General features: G+C 48.1%; 1 protein-coding gene across 1 annotated transcript; it reads left to right on the plus strand.

The window, feature by feature from the left end:
- Positions 1-72: 72 nt before the first annotated feature.
- On the plus strand, positions 73-21,620 carry ORC2 (origin recognition complex subunit 2). Its single transcript, XM_061576352.1, has 16 exons — positions 73-284; positions 955-1,113; positions 3,331-3,408; positions 4,881-4,967; positions 5,676-5,695; positions 7,221-7,278; positions 9,259-9,422; positions 10,697-10,795; positions 11,571-11,680; positions 13,856-13,988; positions 14,430-14,526; positions 15,165-15,311; positions 15,624-15,795; positions 17,637-17,698; positions 18,999-19,117; positions 20,341-21,620. The coding sequence occupies exons 1-16, from the start codon at positions 242-244 to the stop codon at positions 20,425-20,427; spliced, it is 1,635 nt and encodes a 544-aa protein (XP_061432336.1). The 5' UTR covers positions 73-241; the 3' UTR covers positions 20,428-21,620.
- The last annotated feature ends 421 nt before the right edge of the window (positions 21,621-22,041 follow it).

Raw genomic sequence — 22,041 nt, forward strand, 5'->3', positions numbered from 1 at the left:
GGCCGTGGCGAACCCCACCACTGAGCGGCGTTGCCTCTGTTTACCGCGCCGCTCGGTGTCGTGGTCCACTGCCTCTCCTCAGCGACCTCTCCTCACGCTACCTTCACTCTCCTTCACTCGCTTTCGCTTTCCTTCACTCGGGTTGGCGTCGCCGAATCTCAGGATCTCAGGATCTCAGGATCTCAGGATCTCAGGCTTCTGTCGAAAGTTTTCTCGGGGAGAGGAGGGGAGCCCGGCCGGGATGCCGCGACGAGAGACCGGCGCCGTGGAGGCGCGAAAATACGGTGAGGCCTGGGCAAGGCTTCACCCCTTCCCGCACTCACTCACTCACTCCCCTCGTGTCGTACTCCCTCATTCACACATCAGCCATTCACATTCATTCACTCATTCATTCTCCTCTACGCCCTATTTCACCCATCAGTCATTTACACATCCACTCATTCATTCTCCTCTGCTCCCTCATTCACCCATCAGCCATTCACATTCATTCACTCATCCACTCATTCATTCTCCTCTGCTCCCTCATTCACCCATCAGCCATTCACATTCATTCACTCATCCACTCATTCATTCTCCTCTGCTCCCTCATTCACCCATCAGCCATTCACATTCATTCACTCATCCACTCATTCATTCTCCTCTGCTCCCTCATTCACCCACGCAGTCATCCGTGCGAGCCTGACTGCTGATGGGACACCGATTCCCCGAACTGGCGCAGAGTTGGTGTTGGATGTTGAACTTATCTCGCAGGTTCGTCGCCAATCGCGCCCATGAAGAGGTGGCGGGGACACCGACGCTGCTGAATTGATGCACTCCCCCAGGAGGCCGTGTGGCCGGTGGGATGTGTGAACTAACAACTTTAACATCCATGTGAAAGGACAAATGTGTGTGTGTGTGTGTGAAGGAGGCGACCTGTTAATGCGCTGTGGTGTATATTGTTGTATTGTTTTCCAGGGTTACGCGCCAGGAAAGCGGTGGTGGTGGCCCCGAGTATCGGCAGCGGCCTCTTGTCGCTGGAGGAGGAGAGCGACGTGGAGGCGGAGGAGGCCGCCACCGACGAGCGCTACCTGCAGATCCTGAGCAGCGGCGCTGCCACCCCCACCTCCAGCCACGGTGACCCCGCGGGGCTTTGTTGTTCAACGATGACCCGTGACCCCGTGACCCCGCGGGGCTTTGTTGTTCAACGATGACCGGTGACCCCGCGGGGCTTTGTTGTTCAACAATGACCGGTGACCCCGTGACCCCGCGAGGCTTTGTTGTTCAACGATGACCGGTGACCCCGCGGGGCTTTGTTGTTCAACGATGACCGGTGACCCCGCGGGGCTTTGTTGTTCAACGATGACCGGTGACCCCGCGGGGCTTTGTTGTTCAACGATGACCCGTGACCCCGCGGGGCTTTGTTGTTCAACGATGACCGGTGACCCCGCGGCCGTGGTGGTGGCATCCTCCTAATTCACTCGATTTGATGTCCTGCGCTCCACAAAGCATGCTCGCGGTTTGTACAATAAACCGGGGAAGCCCTCATCCTAAATGGCAACCATCCCAGTGACAAATCGCTCATCTTTATATTTGATATTAAACCAATCTCTGCCTCCTCTTTGCCATTCAAATTGTGGCAAACCTTTTTGCTAAACCCATCTCCCTATAATTTGAACCTCTCCATCCAGGAATCCTCAGTGCCTGAGGAATGGAAAACTGCATTTGTGTGCCCTCTTCATGACCCGTATAACTACCGAATGATTAATTATAAATCTCATATCTCCGATCAAAATCTTAGAAAGGCTACTCAAAATACAAATTACTGACAAAAGAATAACTTGCTCCACCCCAGGATATCAGGTTTTAGAAAAAAATTCAGCACAACCTTGGCGGTGCTAGATACTTGATTTTCTTGACCGATCAAATAAATACACTTTGCATTCCTCAACTAAAACTTGTTATATTCTTATTCATGGAAAATGCGTAGGCGTTGGGCGGGGGGGTTTCAATAATATGACTTTGAAACCCCCCCGCCCAACGCCTACGCATTTTCCATGAATATGCTAAATTCCTCTTCATATGCACATTCTTTTTGTTAAGGCGCTCTTCCACCTTCAACGCAGCTTATATATAAGCTCCTAGTTTGGTAGTGTCTCATTCTTCACCTGAAGACGGCTGCTTGCGTTGTAGCCGAAACGTCGTGAGAATTATTTTATTATGTTTTATTTTTATTATTTTATTACTTCCCTTCTTCGTGACTTTACCGAAAGAACCAAGAAGATGAATCCCTGCAGTCACGAAAGCTTTAAATCGAAATTTAAAACTTGCTACTTTGTTGTTATTTTACCAGGTAATGCCCACAGAGCTATGTCGCTCTTTTTCAGAAGCGACCTGGCTACCACAAATGATAGCCTGATGAAGAGGCTTATCATGTGGACATTTATCGCAGCCAAATACTCTATACACGGACTACAATTGGATATTGTTAAAGCCGCTATACTCTCCATCTTTGACTATTGTCTTATTTATAGACTTAACGTAGGCTTAGCGCAAACATAAAAATAACGGGTTCCTTTGTGCCACTCCACACTTCATGTTTCCCTCTGCACGCTACAGAACCCATCACTGTTAACTTTATTTCAAATCTTATCAGCCCCCCCCCCCCCCGATCTACACAGGAAATGGTGTTGGGCTATCTTCACCCTCAAAAGTGTTACAAAATAAGTCTACCAAATAAATTCTGGATCATTTAATCCCTCGGGTAAATTCCCATATTCTTAGAAGCTCCTCCCTCGCCCTACTCAAAAGTCCCCCCCCCCCCCTCATGTGGGAACCAAACTTGGTTTATATTCCGTTGGTGTGGCGGCACCTCCTAGTCTCTGGAATAACCCAACAAAATGTTTGGGATCGCAACTTTACCACCCTTGTCCTCCTTGAAATCACTTTAGGACCTCAGCTTTCCATTAACGTGTACGTGCTTTGCGGAATTTAAGTTATAAATTACTTTTTGCATGTGATGTGTTCTACTAGCCTTGTATGTTTTGTGCTGGTTGTACCACATGTTGATGCATGATGTTGCCATTTGGAACTTGACCACGTACAGTTGTTTGTTCACAGTTATTGCCGAATGGGTTTTAGCTGTGCCCCTTTGTGTTAACGGGTTGATGTTACAATAAAAGTGTTTCCTCTGAAGAACAACGTCTGCAACTCAGTTGGACTCACTACAAATATGTAAAGCAAGAGGAACGTTTGGTGTTTGGTGTTGGCCCTTAAAGTGACGTTCTTCTGCAGGGTAACGCAGCCTCTCGTGAGCTTCTCAACATAGTGTGTTTCCCCCCCCCCCCCCCCCAGGGCCCAAGGAGGTGCCGATGCTGTTGGGAACATTCGCATTTAAAACATCCAGCAAAAAGAACAAGCTTGCTGAAGTCGGTGAGTACCTCCTCATGGTACGTGAAGTCTGCTTGCATCCTAGACATTTCTTATATGTGCAGCAAACGTACAGGAATGTCCATAGCGATAAACACAACAACGTTTACATTTTTTTAAACTGAGAGATGAAGGGAGCTGCCACCGTGGTGGTGCACTGGGCTTACAATCCAGCGGTCGCCGATTTTGATTCCATCTCACGGAGCGGCAGGTTTAACAATGACGCAAATAGTCCTTAAATTCCTACACCCCACACCTCTGGTCACCACCATAGTTTGTGGACAGGCAGGTCCCGTGTGGTCAGGTAAAGTATGGGTACACCCACATCTTCCAAGACGTCCGGTAAGTATGAAAGAGTAGACCAATAACCCTCTCTCAAGTTCTCTCTAGTGCAGAGGTCACCAACCAAAATAACAGCAGTGTGGTTTGTCCGATCACGCGCGCCAATGCGTGTGTTCAGCCTGACATGCTTTACCAACCCTTTCAGGTTTAGCTGCTGCAACACAACAATAAAACCAGCAACTCACCTAAGTACTACTACTAAACTGAACTTTGTATTTTTACCAGGTAAGGCCCACTATATAACTCTGTTACAGAAGTGACCTGGTCACAAATGATAGCTCAGCAAAGTGGCCTATCACGTGCACATTTATATCAGCCAAATGCTCGAAACACATTTCTCAATGTGGAGGGAAAAGCCAGAGGACCCGGAGAAAAATCCATGCGATCACAGGGAGAACATGCAAACTCCAAATATACAGTCTTCAGGGTCGGGGTATAGAACCCACGGCCCCTGCATTCCAGGCAAGGTAGTTAACGTTTGGCTACACATTTGTGGGTTGATTCAGCCCTTCATCCTTCCGGGGTCAATGAAATGAATACCACTTGGTAATGAAATCAACAGTCCTGTGGATAGACTCGCCGCCACCATATGAATGAGAAATTGTCACCACAGGCTCAGTGCTGTAAAACAGGAGATGAACGCCAATGCCTCAATTTTCATTCGATTAGGAAATGTCCGCTCCAGGCCAGTCGGTGCTTAAGTTACCTTGTACCGCATGGGGACAGCTGCCACTGGAGATGCCCTTTAAATACTTGAGATGAGGTGATTCAGCACGGGTTTCATAGCCAATATTACAATTCATCATTGATGGACAGATTTTATTCATTTGATCAAATAATTACCCAAATTTGCTGTTGCGAGATGATGTAATATTTAAAATCTTCCACGTGTGACAGTTTCGTTTATTTGGGTGGTGACAGGTTACACGGCAAAACATCTTTCCAGATCATTACGTAGCCTAACCCAACAATCTATTATGAATTGTGAGATGTGCTGCAACGCGGCATAGTTGCTGAGGCACTAGCAAGTTCCGTGTAAATGCAGATATCCTTGTTATCGTCATTATCACAGGCACTCTTCGTTTAATTGTAAGCGCACCCGCGGTGTTCTCCGTCCTTGTTGCATCTCTCAGCCACGGAACTGGCCAGGACACCCCGGAGCGGCACTTCCCTTCACCGGGCTCCTGCTGAGAAGCCCACTCCCACCCAGCGGTCACCAGGTGGGGAACCACGAACAACACAGCCAACGGCAGCAGCCATGGAGGAAGTGTCTGGGTTGGCCCCGAGACCACGTCCTCTCCCAGAATGATCACTCGCGTCAATATGGGGCAACAAAATGACCAGGATTTGAACTCGTGACCTTCGGCATAAAAGCCACCGGAGGGACCACAGCAAATGCTCCCTCTAGCAAGGTAGCAGTGAAATCAAGTAAGTTCCACTTTCAATTTTACAGCTACAAAGTGCGAGTTGATGAGCAAGTGTCACTGGTTTAAACTGGGAACCAAATCCTTTTTGGGAAATTTTCATTGTGGAGCAGAATATTTCAATTGGGTTCAGTTTTCGTTTCAAGAAAATCTACAGATGTTTCTGTTTTCTGACTTTGATTTTTGGCTGGGTTCGATTCTCTCACTGCTGCCACCCCCGAGTGTGGCTCAGCGGAAAATCGATTCCTTCCAAAGGCGACTCTCTAACACGCAATATCGCAGAGCGGCTGTGAGGTTTACAACTCGCCACCACTTCACGTGTGCACCGTCTGTCTTCATGAATAATATGGCGCTTACTACATACGTTTTCGCAGCCAGTGTTACGATTTGCTGTAGATTTTTTGGGTTGGGCCACGTAATAATCTTCCAAAATTTGTGCTTGTCATTAATGTAGTTGTTTAATGTCATTGGCATTGTCTAATCGCTGTTTGTGCAATATTTCAGCTCTTCACCGCAAGCCAAAGGTGAGAATTTTCAGTTTATCACCGAATGAGTGACATTAGACACATTAACATATGCCGGCAGTCGCAACTTTTTTTATTGAAGTTGAAACTCATCAACCACCCACACACCGACTCACCCATTCACCCTCTCACCACTCTGCTGGCCACGACTGCCGTCTCTGCGTCTTCCCTCTGACTGCTTCACTTGGGAATTACCCTCCCATCCTCTCTTTTCCCAATTCTAAAAACGCATTAGCTTTTATCTGTTACAATTTTAATAGTGCTGTTTGTTTCTGGATATTTAACGTTTTTGCCTTTAACTGTGTTTATAAAAAACTGTTTATACATATATAAAAAATCCCTCTGAGTGTCACTCCAATGTCTGTCTCTCTGTAACCTGCTGCTCCCTCTTCCCTGTAGTCGTGTCCCATCCATCGCAGCCTCCTTCCTGATTAAAACTGCAAAACTCTCCTGCAATGCCTTAGTCTGAACCTCCAAGTTACTTACCCTGCCCTGCCATTAGATGAGTGAGTGGCTCGCAATCTAAAGTTGCGAGTTAAAAATGTCGTTTGTGGGGGGCGGTGGTGGGGTGTGCCTGATTTAGCCCATCATCCGTTTGTAGCGGCTCGCACAGAATCGTGGAAGTTGAGGGCCGGGGTGGGTGGGGGTGACTTCACGGCCGTGTGCTGCTACCGTATTGCACTTGCGTCACTAATGGAGAGGGGTGGGGCGTGTGGGGGCTTGGGGTTTTTTCCGGCACTGTAATTCAGAAAACATCGTGGTACGCCGGGAGTTTTATCGCAGCACGCGAGTGTTCTGCCACCCGCCATTTGCGAAATGATGCACTCGTGCGGGGGAGGATCGCCAACCACAACAACAAAAAGAGCCATTTTTTCGAATTCTGTGAAAAAAAAGCTCTTTCTGGAGGCACACAATGCATGTCAATTCTAGACGGTGGTGGGAAATAGTTGATGTCACGAGGCAGTCCTGGAAGAGCTACATTCCCACTCCGGAGCTGCAGGCTGCCAACCCTTGGTACGAGAGCAAGGCCAGTTCTAATCCAGGTTAGGGCATGACTCAGCCCAACATCTCTTTGGGGTCGATAAAATGAGTACCCGTGTGTGGGGAAGTCAACGGTGGTGGTTCAATAGACTCAACCACCACTGGCTTAGGGCTGTAAACAGGAGATGCGCACCAATGAATGCTTCAATGCGCACCAATGAATGCTTCAATGCGCATTTGAGCAGGAAATCACTTCGACATCTATTTTTACTAACCACAATTTCGGCGCACATAGCCTCGTACAATACGTGGTGAGCGTGACCTACGGTGTTTTATTATGGCTTTCTGACTCGCTGTGAAAGTGATAGCGTTAAAGTCCTGGAGCGTATATTCACGTTGTTAGATTCCATCTCCCTTTGAATCCTGTTTGTTTATTTACTACTATTATGCAACAGAAGGTCAACTTGTGTCTGTGTAGCTCGAGTGTCGGAGGAGAACAGAGTGAGCACTGTGTGTCTTGTTGTGTGTCCTGCCCGTGTGACAGAAAGCCTCTCTACATGGCGTAGCCTCAACGCCGTATCGTTTGCGCAAGAGACTGAAAGGTTAGAGAAGCCGTTGATGCAAAGCAGTCTGGAGTGATTGATGATCCAGTTCTCACGGCTTCACTTGCTCGCCTGTGTTCAATCACCTCCTTATCACTGTTCTATCGCTACTACAGTAGTTACTGTTCCCCTGAACCTTCACTGGTTGATTTGTCCACGCATGTTGAGGAATCGGTCGAACAGACACTGCAGGTCAAAACAATACACTCACCCAGTTGCTTACTCCGACTCACCACACTGCAGGTAACACCAACACACTCACCACACACCCACCCAACCACTCATTCACCCACAAACCCACTCACCATACTGCAGCTCTCAACACTTATCTTTCTGCTTCTTTCTTTGCACTGCTGCACTTTGAAATCCCCGAACCTTCGTCTATTTCCCCCCAAGCTCTTCTCTTACAACAATATGCTTACAACTTATATATTTTATCTATTTTATGTATTAATTTTTAGTGATTTGCTTACACTTCCTATACTTTATTCCTGTCGTTTTTTGTATTGTTATTGTAACTCTCTGACTCGCCCCTGTGAAAACGAGTTTCATAGTTCATCGGATTTCTCCACGATAAATAAAGATTTGGACAATAACCTTGCTCAATTCAACAAACGTGTTAACTCCCTGCTACTACAACTGTAATTGTGCTGTTTATCGGTGGCTGCTTGGCATTTGGGCTTGTGCTCAGCAACGGAATTTAAAAACGACAATTTCAGGTAGCAGCTGTGCTGACGATGCATGTGTGTCTGTCGTTTAATTTAAAACTGGACTAATCTTATAAGACTGCATTGAATGGAAACAACGCCAATGGACGCAGTGATCATGTGCACCAATTACATTCATCGTGAAATAATTCGTACACGTGACATTCGGTGCATGTGTCGTGAGCTTTACAATCATAAATACCTCTATTTTGCATTTATATGACGTTTGCTGAAATGCCTCAGCAACTTTCATCGCATTTCATCTCAAACATTCGACGGGCACCCCCCGTGGCAGCCGTCCCTTGGCGGCACAAGGTGACTTGGCATCTGGCCTGCCAGTGGGCATTATTCTGCCAGTAGGGGGCGATGATTGCTGCGGTGTACGTGATCCCAAATGAGTAATTTGCAGTGTATTTTTTGAAATTCGCCACACATGGGTCGACTCGTTTAGAATGACGCCACGGGATATTTGAAGTGCACGGCACACGGTATTTTAGTGTTCGTACTGCAGTATTAACCAGGGTGGTCTGCAGGAAAGTAATCGCGACCTCTGCTCCATGCGGCGAACGCGCTAACCATGGCGTCATGTCACTGCCCCAAACAGGTTATAACGCCACTTAGCGTTTTGGGTCTTTGGATGTGTGCTGCACAAATGTGTGTGCGCGCACGTGCATATAAATACATGAATAGATTCGTTAAAATCACTGCGTGGATTACTTCATGTGCACAAGTGTGAGCGCAGAAGCCCGTATATCCGGTGTGGCCAACCTGTAGCAGACCAAGAGCTTCAGGCGACGCCAGTTGACCACCGCTGCCCTATATAAATACTCGTGAGTGGAGTTGACCGAAGATCCCAATGTAGGACTAGCGAGTCTTGGCGATTCTTGGTGGCGCCGGCTGCCTTCCCGCTTGTCTGTGGTTTCCTGCGCGTTAACAAAGTTAACGTTGTTGTCATGGAGCATAACCACCAATGTTAAATGATTAAATAATTGACAGAGGTTGGCTTTGTGGATAATAAAGATATAATTATGTATGATCCATGAGTGAATAGGCTTTCTAGACCAATGCATTATATTGGTCACAATCGACATAGATAGTGTTTCATTACTTTTTGTGAGCCTGTGGATGTCTGTGTCTATTTTGTCTGTGATTCTGCGGGTCTCTGTGATTCTGCGAGTCTGACTCTGTGTGATCTTGTGGGTCTCGTAAAAAATGTTGCATCATTACTTTTAATATTATTATTAATTGTTGATTGGTTGTTTCTTTGGAACAGAGGTTCAGTCAGACAGTGAGAGCGAGCTGTCCGAGTCTGTGTCGGAGGAGGAAGATTCGCACAGCGAGGAGGAGACCGTGAAAGGCAGAGGAGGAGCGGAGGCCAACAGAACCCACAAGTTGACTCCAGCGAGGAAGAGAGGCAAACGAGGAGCTCGCATCACTGTGAGTGACTTGGATACCCGTACACACAGAGACCCACAGACTTCCATGCACAGACTGACACAGACCCACAGACTCACACAGAGACCCACAGACTTGCACAGAGACCCACAGACTGACACAGAGACCCACAGACTCACACAGAGACCCACAGACTGACACACAGACCCACAGACTCACACACAGACCCACAGACTCACACAGAGACCAAAAGACTTTGACAGAGACCCACAGACTGACACACAGACCCACAGACTGACACAGAGACCCACAGACTTATACAGAGACCCACAGACTGACACAGAGACCCATAAGCCTCACAAAAACCGATATTGGATCTTCTGTTGTATGTTGAACTTATTTGGAACTTTTTATCAAAGTTCCTCAAACATGCGGTAGCAGTGTACTTGTAAAAGATTTAACTACCAATTACATGGAACCCTTACAATCTGTTTTAGACTGGCGCACAGTACTGAAACAGCTGTGGGCCAGGTGGTAAATAATCTTCCGATGACCACTGGCTCTGACACACTTAGCATCCTTATTTAGACGGATCACAGTGCCACCTTTGATATGAGATCCTTTTGAACCGCTGCAAAAATAACATTGGCATAACTGAAAAGGCGCTCTTCCGGTTTCAGTGTTACATCCTGTTCTATCATACCTCTTCTGGCTTCTGTTCATCGGTTCCCGCTGAAGCTTATAATCAACCGTAAGATCTTGTTGCTAATATTCCCAATATTCCATCTCTGAATCTTTGTTCCACGTACTCAGTTTTCAATGCAACATAAGACGAAACTCCTCTCCAGGGCGACTGGGCCTTCAGCTGTGTGCCTCCCCCCCCCCCCCCCCACTTGTGGAACGCCCTCCTCTGCCATATCAATGACTCGGGTGTGTAGAAGTGTAGTGGGTTCAATTGAGGTGCGCACTCAACTTGGAGGCAACACTATTTATTAACACATAACAACCAACGTGAACACTATACATAAGGTGGTGACCACCGTTCCTAATCTCACACTCGGGGAGGGGATACTACATAACGTGATCAGGGCAGTTTAGCAGGTTGCCTGGTCACGGACGAGAGCCGGGGGCTTATGGGACCCCGGGGTCCCGCCATAAGGTTCATCAAGTATAACGGATTAAAATAATAATTTTGTGTTTTCATTTTATGTACATTTTACATTTTTTTATTTTTAGCTGACCTCGTCTGGCCAAGTGTGAATTCTGGACATTTGGGGGTTCACCAATCTGGGGGTTCACTGTGTTGTCACTTGCAGCAAGAAGTGGTGGAAGATTACTTTGACGCCCACAAAACCTCGAAGGTCATCACTTCTGACCGCACGTTGTCCAAGCTGCAGTCTCCACGCCTTGACCAGGTGAGTTTACGTGTCTGGGTTGTGTGTCCATCTGGGTTACCGTTTGGTTCAGAGACCCGGACTCTTGATGGACGAAGCCGCACGGTCATATCTTGTTGGCATTTGAGCTCAGGTGTCTGTAACGAATGCTGGAAATTTTTGTTGCCACACTTTAAATTTCGTAGCCAGAACAAAGACAGTCACTGCATTGCGCGTTTTCAGATGTGCTTCTGCGGCCATCTGGAACGCTCTTCTGGTATAAGGAAGCCACTGGAGCTGTGCACTTTTAAATCATCCAGATTGAAAACGTATTTCTGTAGAACTGCTTTTTGTGTTTAGTTTGTTCTCCTCCTGCACCTCCAATTAACATGGTGGGCTACGTACGGTACGAAAGAAGTTCAACATACATATAATGCATATGTCCGGAAGAGAGGGACGTGTGTGCCGGATGGAGGGCTGATTGCCAAGACCGGCATGGCAGCGATCTCCATGAGTCTGGTGACAAAAGGGAAGAGAAGACCTAAGAGCGGATGGTGGACGGGAGTCTATTCGAGCTTTTTGAAAACTAATTTTCTTTAGAACTGCTTTTTGTGTTTAGTTTGTTGTCCTTCCCCCCGCACCTCTGATTAGCGCGGTTGGCTACGTATGGTGTGAACGAAGTTCAACATACTGTACATACGAAGCGTGATGTTGGAAGTTGCTGTACGTTGACTGTGCAGCAGCTGCTGCTGCGGGACTGGGCGACGTGTGTGACAGTGTCGGCGTCGTGATTCCGTTGGTGCTGTGCGCCGTGCAGGAAACCCTCGGCCGCCTGCTCAGAGCTGTGCAGCTGCCGTTCCGCGAGGAGCGCAAGCAGCTGGAGCGGGAGTACCGAGGCCTCTTTGCAAAGTGGATGACGCAGCTCAGGTCGGGACGTTCGCCCCTTGCACTCTGTGTTGTTACAACTCAAAGCACCGATCATAGAACGGAGGGGGGACAAAAGTTACGTGAACAACAGCCCAGAGTTTGACGCGTCAGGGCCCAAAGAAGGGGGAGAACTGGGTGGGGATCACTAGTGTGGACACGATATCTTATACGGGGGATGGGGGGGGGGGTAAGAGAAAAGGTAACTAACATAATGGGAAAAAGAGAGGGCTAGGGGGGGAACGGGGGGTGGGTGGGGCAAAAGAGGGGAAGCCATGTAATAAAGCACCACAAATACAATAATTCACACGCGGCAGATGAAATTGTGAACTTATGTCCCACGGAGCAGCACTCCGCTCCCGCCCATTCCCGGAAGAGGGGCGCAACCCGCACAAATAGCCGTCCCCTCCACCCGACCTCCCGGCCTGCACACCAGATTTTAGAAGCATAGGGGACCATCTGGCCCTCACTCTTGCACTCTTTGAACGCAGCTGCTCAGCATAGGGCCCAAAGTCTCAAAATGGCAAGCGACTGGCAGCAAACGACAACCATCAGAGCTGTAACTGATACGAGTTGACACGTTTCACAGATTGAGAGGTTATTGTGAGAGCTTGGAGAAAAGAGAGGATGGGAGGGCATTCCAAAGTGGAGCAGTGCAGTGAGTGAGTGTATTGGCAAGTGCGTGATTCTTGGAGTGAGGGTGGGTGTGCGCGATATATTGTGGGGAGCGGTTGGTGCAGCGTTTGGCGGACTGCGCTACGAATCCGGCAACCCGACTTTGATTCCCGCTCGCGGCCAATACCAGTGTAGTATCAGTGAGGTTTGTAGGAGGCAACTTCTTTTATTTAGAACATTCACGGTCTCGTCCACACACGCTCTACAGTCGCTTAGCTTCGCCTATACACAACACTAGCTATCTAACACTGACGGCGCTGACTGATACAGCCAACTACTTTCTAGCAGCGCAATAGCGAACGAAGACGGCAACGGCGACGAGACGACAGCGACGAGGAGACGAATCCAATCCCAGAACCGGCAGCTCCCACTCTCGGCTCCTTTTATCCTACCAGCGCGGCCTGGCCACGCCTCCCTTCTCGAACCCACTAGCGGGCTCCAGGGGCTTCCAGACGGGGTCCTCCATGACCCTTGCCCCAGTTCCTCCGCCCTGCCAACACACGCGAGCACACGCTCACCGGCGTGTGTCGTCTGTCCACCACAGTTGCCGCCGCTGCCCAGCAGCCGGCGCTATTACACTACGCCAGTAACGATTATCTAAACCGGTCTTGGGCCTCCTCGAGGTAGACGCAGCCTCAAATGTGTACCTGGTGCGGTGTGTAAACAACTCCACTTGGGAGACGAAGGTGGCCAGGTGTGGTGCTGGCCACCCACCCCTCGTGTGCGCTGCCAACGTTAATAGTTGCTCACTAACAGCACTTGCCCCAATGGTATGATAAGGCTTTGGAGGATCTTTGTCTTTGTTTTGGCAATAACAATTAACATCGGAGGATGATGATTTATATACATTCTATGACCTCCTGTCCTATGTGCTAGCTAAAGCAGCCCCTCGGGAAAAAATCATCCCATTTGGTGACTTTAATGCCCAAGTGAGTTATGACGCAGGCACCGAGGCCAGAGTCATTGAAAGGCATGGACCAGAGCAGCTCAATAACAATGGTCAGGGGCTGTTGGACTTGTGTGAAACTCATGGGTTTATCATCACCAACACACTGCCGCATCCACACAACATCTGCTGGACTGTATAGTGATAGAGCAGTGAACGGGGGCCCATGTCCTTGACACCCGACCTTCTGTGGTCTCGACTAGCTCGTGAAGTTTGCAAGCGAGACATTCATAAGCGCTTGCAGCTGAGGTCGGCATCATACCCTCCTCCTCCTGATGCTGAGAGGAAATGGGTGAGGTTCAGGATTGTGTATTGAACCTATTTACGTGACTTTACCGAAAGACCCAAAGAATATGAATTTCTGCAGTTACGAAAGCTTTAAGTCAAGATTCAGGATTGTGGTTCATGCAACTGCAATGGCTGCATTGGGTATGTGGGTCAGACCTCCCCATAGATTCTGGCTGATGGAGGAGATGTTCCGGCTAACTGAAAGTGGCAGACCCACTTCCACCGTGTACATGATGACGCTGGCTGATTTCACTCGGTCTGTTCGGTAGACTGGGGTTCAATGTGCTGCTGTATGGACTGGGGTCCAAGCGCAATCTGCTGGAGGAGTTCAGATGTGCGCTCCTGCCCAACCGCTGCCATGTGGTCATCAACGGATACTTCCCCTCCATCACCATCAAGATGGTCAGTGGTGCAGTGTAATACGAGCTATTACACAGTAGAAGAGTTAGCATGTAACACCTCAAGTTGCTGTTGCTGAGACCAACAGAGACCCACAGATTCGCTAAAACAACAACCAGTGTTTGCACCGAGTTGCAGTGACGTCCCCATAGCTCTTGTGCCAAGCTAGTTTCATCACAGACTCGCACAGAGACCCACATACACACACAGAGACCCTTAGATTCACCCTGAGAGCCACAGACTCACAGAGACCCACAGATTCGCAAAAACTACTGTTTGCCACTGAGTGGCGGTAATATCCTCATTGCGATTATGCCAGGTTAGATACACCACAGACTCGCACAGACTTGCAACAAGATGCACAGACTCAAACAGTCGCACAGACTCATAAAGTGGCCCACGTGGTGTGGTGTGGTGATTGGTGTTGTGTTACCGGCTCTACAGGTGTTGAATTCAATTATATCAGAAGTTCTAGAAGATGGAATCGGCATTCGCAACCCTATGGAGCAGCTGGCTCACATCTGCTCCAGGTTCCGGCAGGGTGGGTTCAGCTGTCCGCACGTCTGCCGTCACGCAGAATGACGCTATGCCACCTGGATGCTCATGAGTGTGTTGTTGCTCATCTGGCTGAGGAGGCGTCGAAGAAGTATGGTTTTCTTCTCCGTGCCAAAACCCCTTCAACTCGGCACAATCATTACTGCTGCTACTCACAGCGCAGAGTCAACTGACGCTGGAATCCTGCTGTCGTCATATCTGGGGTGGAGAACACCCAGTTCCTACATCGCTGCATCTGACAGAGTTCCGTTGTAAAGCGGTCACGGTGATTGATGACCCAATCACCCTAATCGGCGGTGCAGGGGAATGACAACAAACTAAACACAAAAAGCAATTCTAAGGAAATTAGTTTTCAATATATATTTAAAAGTGCATGTTCCAGTGGCTTCCTAATAACGGAAGGAAGTGCGTTCCAGACGGCTGCAAAAGCACATCTTAAAGCCGCGACCTCAGTGACCGTCTTTTGGCTCGCCAAAAACCACTGCGAGGATGACCAGAATTTGTGTGATGCTTTATGCTCCTTGACGAGATCAGCAAGGTATTGTGGTTAATTTGTGGCAAGCACTTTGTGTGTCAACGGTGCGACCTTATGAACCCGAGTGTCTGTGTTCATGTCTGCGGCAGATAGCAGCTTGGAGCTCTACCTGGTGATTCACAACATCGACGGGGAGATGTTGCGCGCCGAGCGGAGCCAGCGGGTCCTGGGCCAACTGGCCAGTCTGCCGAACGTGCACCTCATCGCCAGCGTCGACCACATCAACGGCCCTCTCAGTACGGGGACACGCGTACATTCGCTGCAGCGGTTACCGCGCTGTTTGGTTCTTGCCCATAGCCAACACCAGTGACGATTATCTTAACAAGTGCTGGGCCTCCCCGAGGTCCACTCGGCCTCAAATAAGTACCTGGTGCATTGTGTAAACATCGCCGCTAGGGAGACAAAGGCGGCCGGGCATGGTGTTGCCCACCCACCCCCTCGTGTGCTGTCGTGCTGGCCTTCTTCATAGGTCTTTCTGACTAACAGCACTCGCCCCAACAGTCCGTTAAATGCGATATGGGTGCATCTTTGTGTGGTGTGCGTCTAAGTCTGGGAGCAGAGCAAAGTTGGCTGGTTTAACTGGCTGTGGTGCGAGGTCACGACCTACGAGCCCTATGCAGAGGAGACGTCGTACGAGAACTCGCTGCTCGTCCAACAGTCGGACTCGCTTGCGCTCAGCTCTCTCACCCACGTACTGCGCAGCTTGACGCCCAATGCCAGGTATTAAGCACGCCGATACCAAGGCCGACACACACGAACACAGGAACAAAGACACCCCGCGTAGCCTTGACAGAGATTTTTGACAAGTGACGTTAGCAAGCACCATGAAGTTTGGCACGGCCCTTGAGGGGGTGCAGGTCAGCACCACGCCCGGCCACCCCCGTCTTCCCCATTGCTTGTGTTTTTTTTACATACAGCACCAGGTACTCGTTTAAGGCTGAGTCTACCAAGGGTAGCCCAGAACCTGTTCAGATATTCGTAATCGATATTTGCTGCTAGCAGGAATCAAACTTGGATATTTGCCAGGTGCATCCACACCAGGAGTGTTGAAATCGTTTCTCTTGTTGCATCACCGGTAACGGCATGAAGGACCCAGTAACTATTGCCAGTTACCAGTGTGCTGCACGTCTAGAAATGTCTAGAGCGACAATTGTAACACTTTGACCTTGTGTGATGAGAAGGGGAGCTCTCACAGCGGTGTAAATGTTACCAAATGGCTGGAATTAAAATCCAAAGGTTGCAGGTTCGATCCCGTGTCCCGTTGCGGCAGTTGAAACAATGGTGCAAGGTTCCTAATGCCCCCATAATGCATCGTTGCTCCTGTCCATCTAGCAGCAGTATTGTAGCAGTCAAGATTGTGGTTATCGCCTCCCAAAGGTGAAATAGGAGAAACTCCGACTTTGCCAAAACCCAGCCTTCCACTAAACCCAATCCCTGAGTGCAGAGAACCCAAACAGACAGCTATGAACACAAGACGGAGTCCAGTCACAACTTGGTTTTCTTGACATTTATTCTCAATCTCACCTCCTGAAACGGTCATGGTCCAATGTAAAATAAACCACAGTATTGTATGAGTTATAGAAACAAAATCTCACTTGCATGTGTCTCAAACCATGGACCTATCAAGATAACCAATTTCTGGGGCAAGAGTCGAGGCAAAGAAAAAACGAGTAACTGGTGTTTGAAAAGAACAACACAAGCAAATATGAAAAGATTTTCAACGGTTACAGGGCAATGGAATAATGCAAGTCACATGAACAATATCAACATTAACGGCAGTATAAAGTACATGGTCAGGTAATAACAAAAACAACACAGTCCTAATAGTTAGTGACGAAAGTCTAGACTCCAGTGACCAGTCAAGGAAGGGGTGTGAGCCTCAACTCACGAGTATCAAACACAGGCCGATCAGTGCTGCACAGACTCCTCCAGTCTCAATAAAGATTTTGATTCTGTTAAAGGTCTCGGGACTCGCTGACCAAGGTGCAGGGGTCACGAGCTCATAGGGATCGAAGGTCTAGGGCACAGACCGAGCGAAGATTCACAGCTGTCAGGGTTCGTACGTTTTTGGCACTGAAACGAGGAGATTTGCAGAGGTGATGAGGTTGCAAAGCTGAGTTGCACTGCTTAATAGGTGGGAGTGAATCGGCAGTGCTGGATCTCCAGTCACCCTGACCGCTTGACTCGGAACTCTGTCAGCACCAGGGAGGGAGGGACTGGGTGCTTCACCCCAATTATGACGGCAGCAGGATTCCAGCTGAAGCTGACTCTGGTGTGTGTAGCAGCAGTAATGATTGTGCAGAGTTGAAGAGGCTTTGGCAGGGAGAAGACAACCACGCTTCTTAGATGCCTCCTTAGCCAGATGAGCAACGCAGCCGTTCCATGACAGCTAAGATAAGATTTCTGTACCAAGCATATTAATGGTTTGACTTTCGATGAGAACATCATTGTTCAATATAACGGGAGCAACTGTGGAATGGCCGGCATTGTGTGTGGGTATTATCATTGACTGGCTGTCTGTGCATGGAACGTGACCATTTACAATCACTCTCTCCTTACAGGGGAATATTCCAGCTGCTTGTGGAGCATGAGATCGACAATAAAAACAACCCCTCCAACCCAGGTGAGAGGCTCTCTCCACACCTACCCAACTTGCCATGCGTCGCCTAGACTGCCACTTGTGACATCACGGCTGCTGCTTGAGTGTACCGTTAACATCTCACCGCGGTGACGACATGTTACCTGTGCAGGAGGTCGTTGGTTCGACACTGACCCTGACGCCTGCTGTATATTTGAAGTTTGCGTGTCACTCTCCCCGTGGTCGTGTGGAATTTCCTCCGGGTCCAGTTTTTCCCTCTTTAATATCAACATGCATTTAGAGCATTTAGCTGCTAATCATTTCCACGTGATAAGCCACTTCGTTGAGCTATCAATAATAACCAGGTTGCTTCTGAAAAAGTGCTATTTAGCTCAATGGGCCTTATTTGGTAAAATAAAACATAGTTTTAGTTTGGTATTGTCTGAGTTGTACCAGTTCATGAGCTCAAATCCTGGTTGAGTGTTGACTCAGTGATCGTCTTTTGGAGTTTAATAAAATGAGTAACCCTTTGTAGGTAAATTTCGATTTAAAGCTTTCGTGACTGCAGGGATTCATCTTCTATGGTTCTTTCGGTAAAGTCACGAAGAAGGGAAGTAATAAAATAATAAAAATAAAACATAATAAAATAAAATAATTCTCACGACGTTTCGGCTACAACGCAAGCAGCCGTCTTCAGGTGAAGAATTATTTTATTTTATTATGTTTTATTTTTATTATTTTATTACTTCCCTTCTACGTGACTTTACCGAAAGAACCAAGAAGATGAACCTTTGTAGGTAGTCAACAGTGATTGTGCTATGGAGAGCCTCGTCCCTGACATATGAATGTGGAATTTCCACCGCTTACTGCAAAGGGCTGTATTGTGGATTTTGACATAACTTTTTCCTCGTCCAACAAATGCTTCCCATGTATTGCACGAGTTGCTGCTGATTGAGTGTGTGTGGTCTTTGGGGGGAGTGGTGGCGCAAGGGTTAGCATACCGCGCTGCAAACCCAGCGACCCGAGTTCACTTCCTGCTCACGGCCAACACCAGTGACGATTGTCAGAAACTGGTCCTGGCCCTCCCCTAAATCGACTCAGCCTCAAATGAGTACCTGGTGCAATGCGTAAACATCGCCACTCTGGAGATAAAGGTGCCTGGCGTGGTGCTGGTCACCCACCCTCTTGTGTGCCCGTAACCGACCTTCATAGGTGCTCGCTAAACAGCACTTTCCCTAACAGTCTCTTGAGGCTATACGAGGGATCTTCGTCTGTTGTGGTCTCGTGGCGGCCACGCCACGCCAGGGCTGCCTTGCTTGAGGCTCATGCGAGCTGCGTTGTTCAGGTTTGTCGTTCCAGGACTTCTACGAGCGCTGCCGAGTGGCGTTCCTGGTGAACAGCGACCTCACCCTGAGAGCGCAACTCACCGAGTTCCGCGACCATAAACTCATCCGCACCAAGAAGGTGCCCTGCTGTGCCCCGCTAGGGATGCGTGTCGCTGTCGCTTGCCGTCGCGTTCACCTCCACGCTGAGATTCAATGCTGTGGTCATTCCCCTAATCCAGGGGTTGGCAACCTGCGGCTCCGGAGGCTCATGCGGCTCTATAGGGACCACTTGGTGACGTTATTCACATGCGTTACGGCTCCTGAGATATTGAGTGTTTTTTACCGAATTCGAAAAAAATTGGCTATTTTTGTTGTCTTGGTTGCCAACCCCTGCCCGAGTCACTTACTGGACCCCCCTCCCTGCCCATGCCGAGTCGTTGTGTGTGCACTGCTCCCGTAGCTGGCACAGACCAGATGGGTAAATATGGGGAGTGACTTTTATTTCATTTTAAATAGGTGGTGACATGACCCAGAGGGAGGTTCGCGGTTCGATTCCGGTAGGCTGCCCTGGTTAACACTGCCATGTGTAGATTTAAAAACGAACTAAAGGCGTGTATTACATGTATGAACTTTCTCAGTCTTATCCAGCCTGCCAGTCTAAGAGACATTTGGCAGCAGTGATCATTGATGACTGTGCTGTGCTGATGAGTCCTAATGAAGATGAAACCGATCTACAGGTGTCTTTGTTTCATTGCTGCCCGTTGGAATTCTTTAAGTTGGTGGTTCTAAACAACAACATTGCCACACGTTCAATTCTGTAAATGGCTCAATTGGGAACGTCTTTCACACTACTTAGCCAATCGTGCTAATCAGAGGTGCGGGGGAAGGACAACAAACTAAACACAAAAGCAGTTCTAAAGAAAATTAGTTTTCAATTGAAGTGCATAGGTCCAGTGGCTTACTAATAGCGTTCCAGATGGCTGCAGAAGCACATTTTGTTTACTGATATTCTCCTAAACGACACGAATGATGATACTCTTTGGGTATTTCGGTCAAGTCACTTAAATAGAAAATAGATCACAACGTTTTGATCGCAACAGGTGAGAGAGAGAGAAAGCTGCTGAGACAAGGTCTGAGATGGGTGCATCAAGGTAGGTGGGTGGAGCTAGAGATGGTCCAACCACAGAGGCTGGGGCAGTGGACACCCAGCCTGTCAATACAAAGACATCCAGGTTTTAGATGGGCATCCGTGTGGGTGGCTTTCCTGTAGACAGAGTGTCCCAATGAGCCATCTGGTCTCTTATCGATTAAAACATTCAAGAATGGTGACTTGCCATCCTAAGAGTTTTTCCGTGTTTGCAGGGCGCTGATGGAGTGGAGTACCTGAGCATTCCCATCGACGCTTCGACGCTCGGCAGCTTCATGGAAAACCAAGACCTGGATTCGTGAACAGAGCGGTAGGAATAGTTGGGCCCATGCTCTGGATTGGACGTGGATATAACTCGGGACGGAGCGTTGTACCCCTTGCATTGATCATCACAAGAGGCTTAAGTGGCGACTACATCTATGCGGCAAAATCTAACACTTGAGTCAAATCAGGAGGAGGCTGCTTATGCAATGTCTAACAATCATGACGTAGACAGTTCTACCTCACACAGCTGTCCCTCAACAAGAAAATAAATAAAGTGTTTTTTTTACACATTCCATCAGCCACACAGTCTTGCTTTCTGTGAGTGTATAATTTCAGCAGCTCCTTTATTTCAACACAAACAAAACTCTGGACCCGTTTCAACTTTCAGCGTCTTATCATCCGTCAGCCCCACGTGAATTAATGCTGGCGAGTTGCCAGACGTTTATAGGTAAGAGGACCTTCTCTGTGAGATATGAGTTCTTGTTCGACACGAAACCCCGTAGTTTTGTGTTACACAATGTATTGTGCCTTTTGACAAGGGACTATCGTTTTTCATGGGAAAAGAATGGATAATATGCTGTAACATGATCACATATGTATGTTCATAGCTTCAAAAAGTCAGTCACCTCCACTTGTTCGCCATCATTGTCAACGGACGCCTGGAATCTTCTCCAGGTGGTCTCCAGAGCCCCGGAGGCACATTTCTTGTGGTGTTGTTGCAATTTCTCGGAAGTGTTAACATTTTTTTGAAGCACCCTGTTTACACACGAGTCTTTAGGGTTTTCAGGAAACATTCACAATATAAGAATCGTAAATGAAAAGTGTGTTTATCATGAGTCCAGGAATCGGTTTAATGTCAACACACGTGTCTGTGTCAGCTGCTGGGTCTGTAACATTACCTTCAGTGACGTCACTGATATGACCCATCACAAAACTCACATTCATCAATAACATGCTCGTCTCGTCATCAAAAATGTACGTACATATTCGGCGACGTTTCAGGCAATAGCCCTTCATAGCACATAGGTCATTGTTCAGCCGATTATATCTGTTTCCTCATAAAGCCACTCGTTGATGAAGGTGTTGAGTTGTATTTGTGCTTGGTTTGCCATTGTCAGTGCAGTGTTATCAATTGTTTGCTCTCAAAGTGGGCTTCTACGTTATTTGTAAATGATATTTGGTAAATAGTCACATGGCTATTTTGCCTGAAAATAAATGCATATGCCAATCACTCTTCGGTTGTTTGTCCACTGTTCATCCTTCATGCTGGGAGGGTGCAATGTTGTTTACACAATTTCTGATCACAGGCTGAAAACGTCAAGCGGCCAGCAACAAACAGCTCGTTCGAAGCTGTAATAATAGATCATTATTACAGCTAATAGATACGGGTTGAATTGAGAGGTTAATGTGAAAAGGCTCCCATAGACTTCAATGTTAAAGTATCCCATAGACGTCAATGTTAAATCGTCCCATAGACTTCAATAAGCACAAACACCAGCCAGGGGGGATGACCTCTTGCCCCCCCCCCCCCCGCCCACTGTGTGGGTATGGGGAGCAGTGGTGCAGTGGTTTAGCGCATTGTGCTACGAACGCGGCGAGGTGAGTGAGATTCCCGCTCACGGCTCACATCATCAGTGACGAGTAATATCTGG

Source organism: Lethenteron reissneri, chromosome 60 (assembly GCF_015708825.2).
Source record: "Lethenteron reissneri isolate LAM-NWPU_2019-01 chromosome 60, ASM1570882v1, whole genome shotgun sequence".
Taxonomy (NCBI): domain Eukaryota; kingdom Metazoa; phylum Chordata; class Hyperoartia; order Petromyzontiformes; family Petromyzontidae; genus Lethenteron; species Lethenteron reissneri.

Excerpts from the sequence above, each read along its gene's own strand:
- ORC2 (XM_061576352.1), top strand. The coding sequence starts at position 242 with ATGCCGCGACGAGAGACCGGCGCCGTGGAGGCGCGAAAATACG. Across the intron at positions 5,696-7,220 it reads CTCTTCACCGCAAGCCAAAG|AAAGCCTCTCTACATGGCGT; the intron begins GTGAGAATTTTC and ends CCCGTGTGACAG. Across the intron at positions 13,989-14,429 it reads CCTCCATCACCATCAAGATG|GTGTTGAATTCAATTATATC; the intron begins GTCAGTGGTGCA and ends CCGGCTCTACAG.